This window comes from Cydia pomonella, chromosome 11 (genome assembly GCF_033807575.1).
Source record: "Cydia pomonella isolate Wapato2018A chromosome 11, ilCydPomo1, whole genome shotgun sequence".
Taxonomy (NCBI): Eukaryota; Metazoa; Arthropoda; class Insecta; order Lepidoptera; family Tortricidae; genus Cydia; species Cydia pomonella.
In genome coordinates, this window is record NC_084713.1 from 21,537,714 (window position 1) to 21,546,639 (window position 8,926).

Genomic DNA, 8,926 nt, shown 5'->3' on the forward strand with positions numbered 1-8,926 from the left:
TTTCACAAAATCCGAGACTGAGTATTCAGGACTTTACTTGGACATTGTGAACATATCCTTAGCCATATTTGTGCTTGTAATTTGTCGTTATGACAATAATGTCATGAGATGCAATGGTCATTGTTAATTTTGATTGCATTTTAATCTGTTGTGAAGTCTTTTTTAGGGTTCCGTATGAGGAAAGCATTAATTACGGTGTGTCTCAAGGTAGTGTCCTTAGGCCTACGTTGTTCCTTGTTTATATCGACGAACTTTGCAGGCTGACACTCACTAACTCCCAAATAATTGCATTCGCTGATGATACTGTGGTACTGTTCTATGGAAACTCGTGGGATGAGGTTGGTAATATTGCTCAAGCTGGATTCAATTTAATCACTGAATGGTTAGGAAAAAATCTACTGTCACTTAACAAAAACTAAGATAGTTAATTTTAGGGTTCCGTAGTCAACTAGGAACCCTTATAGTTTCGCCATGTCCGTCTGTCTGTCTGTCCGAGGCTTTGCTCCGTGGTCGTTAGTGCTAGAAAGCTGCAATTTGGCATGGATATATAAATCAATAAAACCGACAAAGTCGTACAATAAAATCTAATTTTCTTTTCTCCCCGTAAAGTGGGGGTGAACATTTTTTTTTGCTTCAACTCTACAGTGTGGGATATCGTTGGAAAGGTCTTTCAAAACTAATAGGGGTCTTCAACAAACATTTCTTGATAAAGTGAATATATTCGGAGATAATTGCTCCAAAAGAAAGAAATAAAAGTAAGTAAGTAAGTAATTATTCTTTATTTACCAACAATTATACATTTTACATACATGTAAAACTACAAATGAATTTTAAAGGAAAATAGAACCAGGTAACAACAGGCGGTCTTATCGCTAAAAAGCGATCTCTTCCAGACAACCTTTAGGTAGCAGGAAATTTCGAACTCATACAAAAGTCAACAGGTAGTGCAAGGAGCTAAATATGGAGACTATTAAATACAAACACACATACTACTTATATAAGTATTAAAACAATATCTAATATACTAATAAATATACAATATAATATAATACAATATATATATATATATATACATATATATATATATATTTATATATTTATACTTACACATATACAATATATAAATGGCAACTTAAGGTAGAGATAGAAAGTATAGTTTCAGCTGATTTTTGAAAATGGGGAGAGACTTAGCTAATCTTAATTCTACTGGCAGAGCATTCCATAACCGAACAGCCCGGAAGGTAAAAGAGCTATTATAAAATTTTGAAGTAGATAAGGGAGGAGCAAGAACATGAGTCTGAGAACATCTGATAGAAGAGAGATACTTGAAACGCTCTTTGAGGTGGTGTAGCGGGGTTAAAGAGAATGCCATAAAGGAGGGCAAGAACATGAGAGTCACGGCGAAGACGAATAGGAAGCCACTTGAGCTGAAAACGAAACTAAGACACATGGTCATATTTGCGCAAGCCAAATATAAACCTTATGCAGAGATTCTGGAGGCGCTCAAGCTTATTCAGCTGATCCTGCGTAAGGTCAAGATAGCAAATGTCAGCATAATCTAATATGGGCAGTAAGAGAGATTGAGCTAGCGCAATTTTAGTGGCGTAAGGCAAGAAATTTCGAAGTCTGCGGAGCGATGCAATTGCAGCAAACATCCTCCTACTAACCTCACTCACCTGAGGTGCCCAAGAGAGACTCTGGTCCATCATGACACCGAGATTCCTTACCTGGAGAGAGAAGGGAATCTGAATACCGTCAAACACAATGGCAGGTAGAGAGCCAAAATCAATCCGGGCAGTAAGCTTTGAGCTACCTACTACCATAACCTGAGTTTTAGTAGGGTTTACCTTGAGACCGTAACGCTTACTCCAATCTAAGATGCTCTCCAAGTCAGTGTTCATGGCGCAGATAGTCTGTGGTAGATCGGCAACAGAGCCCTGAGAGTATATTTGAAGGTCATCAGCGTAAAGGTGGTAGGAGGACAAAATATTAAAAATGTGTCCTCCCCTCTAACTTTTGAACCATAGGTCCAAAAAAATATGAAATAATCTTGGAAGTAGAGCTTAAGAAAGACATTAAATGAAAACTATAGCGGATATGATCTGTACCCCTAGTGTAAATAAATTCGATTTCGATACGTGACGTACGCGTTAGCGTTTAGTCTCATTTTGTATTGGATTTAGAAAGAGCGCGCCAAGCGGGACGTTTTGGAAACTCAAAATCCTATACAAAATGAGACTTAACGCAAACGCGTTCGTCACGTTATGATGTCGATCAAATTTACACTAGGGGTACAGTTTAGCTGTTTTTGAGTTAGTAAAAAGATAGTAAAAAGACGTACACCCACAGTTCATCCCTTGGTTAACAATCTACCATACTTTAAGCTCCAGTTTAGCTTATTGTGACGGAAGAGTAACTACGGAGCCCTAGCATGGCCCGACATGCGCTTGGCCGGTTTTTTAAATGATGATTTTTATATGATTTTACTAGAATAGGTATAATTATGGTTATTAAAACTAGATCATTAACTTTTAAGATTGTTATCAATCAGTTTTCGTATAATACTAGCTGGTCAGTTTAGAAACGTTTGTTGCGTAAAATGACTCGTATTCGTTTCGTTATGTGTGCGCTGATTTATTGTATTTCCAATACTAATGGACGTTCTGTAAGTAATTTATTCAAAGTAGAACTGCTGATTGAAGATCAGAAATGGATTAAGGTGACTGTGGGCAAGACCGGCATACTTTATTTATTTTTCACATTGGAGTATTCTAGCTCCGTTAATTATTCACGTACGTGACCGCTTGTAATCACATACGATGAAGAATTTCATAAATAATAGTTAAGCTATAGTGACAGATCATTTTAATCATAAATTAAGCAAAAACAATAGTATTTTTAAAAATTCGGCGAGTAGACGGACTTCCCGTGTAGTTTAAGGTAAGTCCGTCTAGTAACGATATCAGCCATACTATAGGTGCTTATGTGTTCGTATTCGAATCCTTACAAAGAATGAAACAAGACAATGAAAAGTGTACTCTAAACTTGTTAATATAGGGTTTAGATTCGAAATAAACACAATTTTTCTTATTAAAAGGTAAGTCCGGCATATATTACGTAAATGGGGTGGTAAACCTTTTTTGGAAAATAATTATACGTACTTATTTTTTGGACTTCTCAAATAAAATACCAATAGTCATTTTAAAGTTACTCGTTGTTTTAAATTTACGGAGATCAAAGAGGGTTACATAAATAAACTCATAGTAGTAGCAATTTTAAACTACGAACACCGTTTAAGTTTAAATCAAATAGTGATTGGCAAATCAAACTCCATAACACAAGTAGGTACCCTACATACGTAAATTTTCAGGATAACTAAGGCGAAGAACCCACGTCACATAGCGGCGTGGCACGCGCGGTACAGCGTTGGCGTGGCGCGTAACCTTGTATCACGGTGTAGGCAAAACGCCTAAACCACGATAAGTACAATAAATGTTCCGAAATAAAAAATACGTACGGACTGATATGGCTGCAATGATTTTAATCTTCAAAACTGTCAAGAAAATATGACTGTACAACCGTATTCAAAAATTCAAGAGTGTATACTAGTAGTAGGTAAAATAATATAACATATGAAGGCGATGATCAGGGGTTCGAATCCCGGTAGGGGCATTTGCTTGTATAATCTACACAGATATTTGTTCCTCTAGTCATGTTTGTTTTTTATGTATTTATCTATATAAGTTTGTATATGTCGTCGCCTAGCACCAATAGTAAAAGCTAAGCTATGCTTAGTTTGCGGCCAATATTTATTTATTTATTTACTTAATAGGTATTTTCTTATTTGTATTTTCGGTTACATAGTGCTGAGGATGAAGAACACATTTCTTTAGTAGTTTCGAGATTAAAATTGTTAACAAACACAAACATCATGCGCAATGTCGTAAAGATGCGTATCTGTAGTGACCTTATAAAATCATAATAAATAATATTGAAGCCATTTAACAGTTGGTAACCTCTGATTCAAGGAAAGTCCGGCATATGACGGACTTGCCTGGTGCATAGTAGACGGACTTTCCAACTTAGCAAAATTTTAATGTGATGAATGATGGAACGTATAATTACAAAACTAAGCCAATATCTGATAATTTAAACACATAATAAAGATTGCCGGGTCTTATATTACTTACGTAGTCAATTTCTGGTGCAAAATCTTGTCACAAACTATTTTTAACAATTTTATTTGCAGAGACTGTCGCACTATCACTTCGAGTTCCATACACGTAATGACTTGTTCACGCGGATTGCTCTGAAGTTCGTTGTCACAACGCCATCTGTTTTAGAGTGAGGGAACAAGCGCGAAAAACAGACTTATAAACTCGACGCCAAAGCGGCAAACGCTTTCTAATTCAAAAGTTATAATGTGTTGACGGACTTGCCTTGTAGACGGTCTTGCCCACAGTGACCTTATGTTTGTTCAAAGAGTTATGTCTTTAAACAAAAAGTACCATTTTGTACCTTTTGGCGTTGAAACTCTAGGTCCATGGGGTCCCAGCGCGCACAAGTTTTTTGGAGAAATCGCGAAACGTCTGTTTGACGTAACTGGTGACCGAAGAGCTGGCGGCTTCCTCGCACAACGTATCAGTATTGCGATACAACGAGGAAATGCCGCCAGCATCCTTGGTACAATGCCTCAAGGGCCTATTTTAGATATAAGCTAGTTATAGTAATCATCTGTATATATCCATTATGTATATTGTTATTGTCAATAAAAACCTACTTCTATTTGTCAAGGTGACTTCTGATGATGGATTCCATGAGGAATTAAGAGAACTCTGCTCCTCCGTTCTTTAAATGTAAAGTTTACTACGGTTATGTTTCTGTACATTTACTGTAATCTATGTGAGGTGTGCAATAAAGAGTTTTACTATATTCGTCAAAGGTTAATTAGAAGAGATCCTATTAAGAGATAAGTTCGTCTCTGTTGTTTTTAAGATACTCTGGAACTTTGTATCTTGTGTTTCTTTTTGTGTACAATAAAGTATATACTTTTGTATAATTGTTAGATTTGTAGCTGGCCCCCAACGGCTTATCCTTTGTCCATTGTTAACTAAAACGGCACGTGCCACTACCTAAGTATTCGTATCGTAATCGAGCTATGTCAAAGCTCAAAATCTCTAGAACAATCTTGAAATTTAGGACCTATGTATGTTGATTAAAGGTCCCTTTTTCGTGTATACACCACGCAACGCTGCTATAAGGTACCGTTTGGATTCAGAATACACCAGCATTACTGCTGCAGCAAAATGCATTTTAACATCGCTTGTGTCCTTCACTCGCTCGACAAATCCACTTATAGGCCAGTATGTGCTTGGGTCCGAACCCATCATACGTGTGACAACTGTAAGGGACCTCGGCGTTTTTGACACGTTCCTTAATTTCCAAGACCACATTCAAGGTTAACTGGTACTGTTACAAGAGACAAGGATTTTTTAAGAGAAATGCGCGCGATTTTAACAATCCAAGAGCCGTCAAGTTGCTCTACACGTCCCTGGTCCGGAGCAAGTTAGAGGCAGCCAGAATCGTATGGAATCCGGCTGAGAAACCTTACGCTCTGTTTTAGGAAAAAGTCCATAAAAACCTTTCTCAGGTTTCTGTACAAAAAAATTCATACATATTATCCCTTCCAATATCCTACCAAATATCTGTTAGGATCGCTTGGGTCCAATTCCCTTGAGGTACGGCGCAATTTTAGCCTCCTTCGTATAACGTTCAGCGTCTTACGTAGTGACGCTGACGGTCCAGATTTGGTAGCAAGAATTGATCATCATCCCATTTGTGCATAAAACAAAACTTTCCTGAGGTCACGAACTTACAATCTCTTGGCAGTCCCAACCACACGCACTGTAGCGCACAGAAACTCTCAAGCCGTGCGAGCTCTAAGACTCTTGAACTCGCTTCAGTCATGGGCACCAGAAAGTGATATTTTTGCACGCCCTGGGCAAATAAGTCGGATATGTCCAGTAGTATTGTGAAACTCTGGATTTCACCAAATTCTTTTATGTTTCTGTTATTTCTTGTATCTGGGGGCACGGCAGTGCCCCCACCAAGTCGAGCAAAAAAGCACGGCCGTACCATATACTTTTCCTTTAACAATCAATTTGTATAGTGCCTTATTGTTAGTTTACACAATAATGCTGTACACATTTTGTATGAACGAGTAAATTAGTAACTGTTTTGCTGCTGGAAATGTGAAAAATGTCTTTTGGACAGCAAAATAGACTTTGACATTTGCGACAGTAATGCTGTCGGCAATAATGTCACGCTGCAATACCTCCACCTACCTACTACCTACTCTTCTTTCTTTTTAGGATAAATACGAGGCTATTTTAGAAAACATGAATAACTGCCTTAATCCGAACCCGCCGTATAATAAGAAGCCCATCATTGTGGCGACATTCAACATTCGAAAACAAAAAAACAAAGTAATCCTCAGTGGACGCTACATGGTCTTGGAAGAAGTGCCTTTTCTGAACGTGAGATAAACACCCCTTAAGATAAACTTTCTTAATATTCTTGAACTATTAGTAAAATTGTCTTAGTACAGCGAATATACGAATATATTTCAGTTAAAAAATATCTGGTTCTTGTTTAATTTTTTTTTCTGAGAACTTGACGGAATTTGAACCATCACACCCGATTAATTTGAAATCTATGCTTCTATCTTACGTTTTAGTTCAGCCTTACCAGTTATAACGTCGGCAACTTCGGGAAAGAAGATGTGGAATTAGTGATAGAGAACGTCTCATGTCAGAGCTGGATGGGCAAGACTTTCCTGACCATGGGTAATTTTCGTTACTACAAGAAAGATTGCCGAGTACGCCGGGTAAGTTTAGTGTCTATTGGCAGAGTAACACAAATGATTTGAGAAAGGGCATTGCCGGCTTTGGTTCAATAAACTTGCTATGTAAGTAGCTGACTGTGTAAACTAAAGCGAGGTTTAGACGAAGTTAGTAAACCAGTCCCCAGAAAAGCCTGCGCTGGCCTGGCCCGTGTTGTTTATTGTAGGCCAATGGGTTGCCGGCGCTCTATTCCCGCCAGTGCATTTTTTTATACTACATCGTCAGCAAACAAACATACGGCAGCATAAGCAGTCTCCGTAGTCTATGAACACCTGGAACCCCAGAGGAGTTACATGCGCGTTGCCGATCCTAACACTCCGAACCCTCGTTGAGCCAACCTTACTCACCAGCAGGAACACAACACTATAAGTAAGGTCTAGTGTTATTTGGCTGCGGTTTTCTGTAAGGTAAAGGTACTTCCCCAGTTGGGCTCTGCTCTAGATCTGGAATGATATCCGCTGTGCCCTACCAGACAAAGCGAGATGACATTCAAAATGCCCATACCTCTCTTTTGGATATAGTTTAAGGACGTACCCGGGGTATAGCTTGTCTTAAAAAACTGTTAATATACGAGGCCAATATCAAGCCAGCGCTGGCTGCCAGTGAAATTGGCTGACTTCATCTAAACCTAGCTTAACTCACAATGAATCTCCCTCGTACTAACATTGGTGCACTTTAAGGCCGCGTAAAAGACATGGTGAGGATGAATTGGGGTAGGTAAATTCAAATACGGGGAAATTTTGAAAATTGCAAATATTATCTAATGAAACAATGAATAAAATAAAATGAAATGAAATAAAATAATCTAATTTAATTCCTACTTGTGGGACACCAGGTACGTGAGCATGCGATCGTACCCAGTGCCGCAAAATATGGCAGTCCGGCTTCTCACTAATGACCTTCAGGATGCTGTTGGAGCTCCCCTGCGGCTTGCGCATGACGCCACCCATCGGCAGACCACGGCGCTGAACCCCTCTGTACGCGCGTGCGCAAACATCGCTGATGCACTGCTGCAGTAACGTGGGAGCCCCACCAGCACTCTGAAGGCTTTGTTATACTGTACTCGAAGAGCGTTGAATGCCCGCTGCGTGTAGTTTGAGTCGCAGTGAAGGCTAACAGAATATTCCTCGGGAAATGAATATGTTTCGATGCTGCTACCATATAATAACAACAAAAATCTATATTCCAGGGCACCTACGATGTTAATAATATAGACTTGAACACCGTGTTGCACAGCGTGCCGAACTACAATTTAAGGGGAAGAATCTTATCCAAAATGACACTGGTTTATAACGGCTCTACTGTGCTCTGCCATGAGCTACGTATGACCGTAAAGTAAGTAATCATATCACAGATTACAGGCCAATCTGCTTGCGACATATATCGTAATATAACGCTTGAAACACCAGGAGTACGAGTAGATTAATGTGTTTGCAATTCATGCTTGTTAAAATAATAATACAAATAGTTCTTTGCGTTTTATTTAATCTCCTTAATATTAGAAACCAGATCATATTTAAATTCTGCTCTTCTTTATTTGCGTTTGAGTAGGTCGGCAAAAGGCGAGTGATTTGAAAATTAAAATGAGGTCGAATAGAGAATAGAATATGAAAGAAGAGCGAGCGAGATAGATGAATATGAATGAAAAGAGGCGCGAACACTGCGAGTAGTGTCAAGGTTGTATCATATCAATAGCTCGTTGAGTTGAATACCGCAAAAATTCTCTCTTTAAATAAATTTTAATCTCACTTGTTGAGGAAAGACGTGTTCTTTGGGATAAGACTATAAATGAGTATAAAGATAGGGCTTTAAAGCTAGCTGCTTGGCGAGAAGTTTGTTGCCAGCTCCCAAAGTAAATCTTTCCCTCAGAATTGGGTGCACCCAATATCTTCTATCTTTAGCTGTCTTTCGTTTCCTCCGCAAATAATACATCACAACAAAAGCTTCGTCGACGTCCATCGTGTACAGAAGCCTCGTTTGACTGTCATTAAAATGGCACCAGCTGCGGTCGTGGCCGACAGCCA

The 8,926-nt window shown here is 38.8% G+C and overlaps 1 protein-coding gene across 1 annotated transcript; it reads left to right on the top strand.

Annotated features, from left to right (window-relative positions):
- Nucleotides 1-2,561: 2,561 nt before the first annotated feature.
- LOC133523071 (uncharacterized) lies at nt 2,562-8,370 on the top strand. The gene is made up of 4 exons (XM_061858575.1): nt 2,562-2,665; nt 6,372-6,536; nt 6,737-6,886; nt 8,092-8,370. Exons 1-4 carry the CDS (start codon nt 2,600-2,602, stop codon nt 8,239-8,241), a joined length of 531 nt encoding a protein of 176 aa, XP_061714559.1. The 5' UTR covers nt 2,562-2,599; the 3' UTR covers nt 8,242-8,370.
- The last annotated feature ends 556 nt before the right edge of the window (nt 8,371-8,926 follow it).

Coding starts and splice junctions, on each gene's coding strand:
- LOC133523071 (XM_061858575.1), top strand. CDS start 2,600: ATGACTCGTATTCGTTTCGTTATGTGTGCGCTGATTTATTGTATTTCC. Junction 2,666..6,371: donor CCAATACTAATGGACGTTCT/GTAAGTAATTTA, acceptor CTTTCTTTTTAG/GATAAATACGAGGCTATTTT. Junction 6,887..8,091: donor AAGATTGCCGAGTACGCCGG/GTAAGTTTAGTG, acceptor TCTATATTCCAG/GGCACCTACGATGTTAATAA.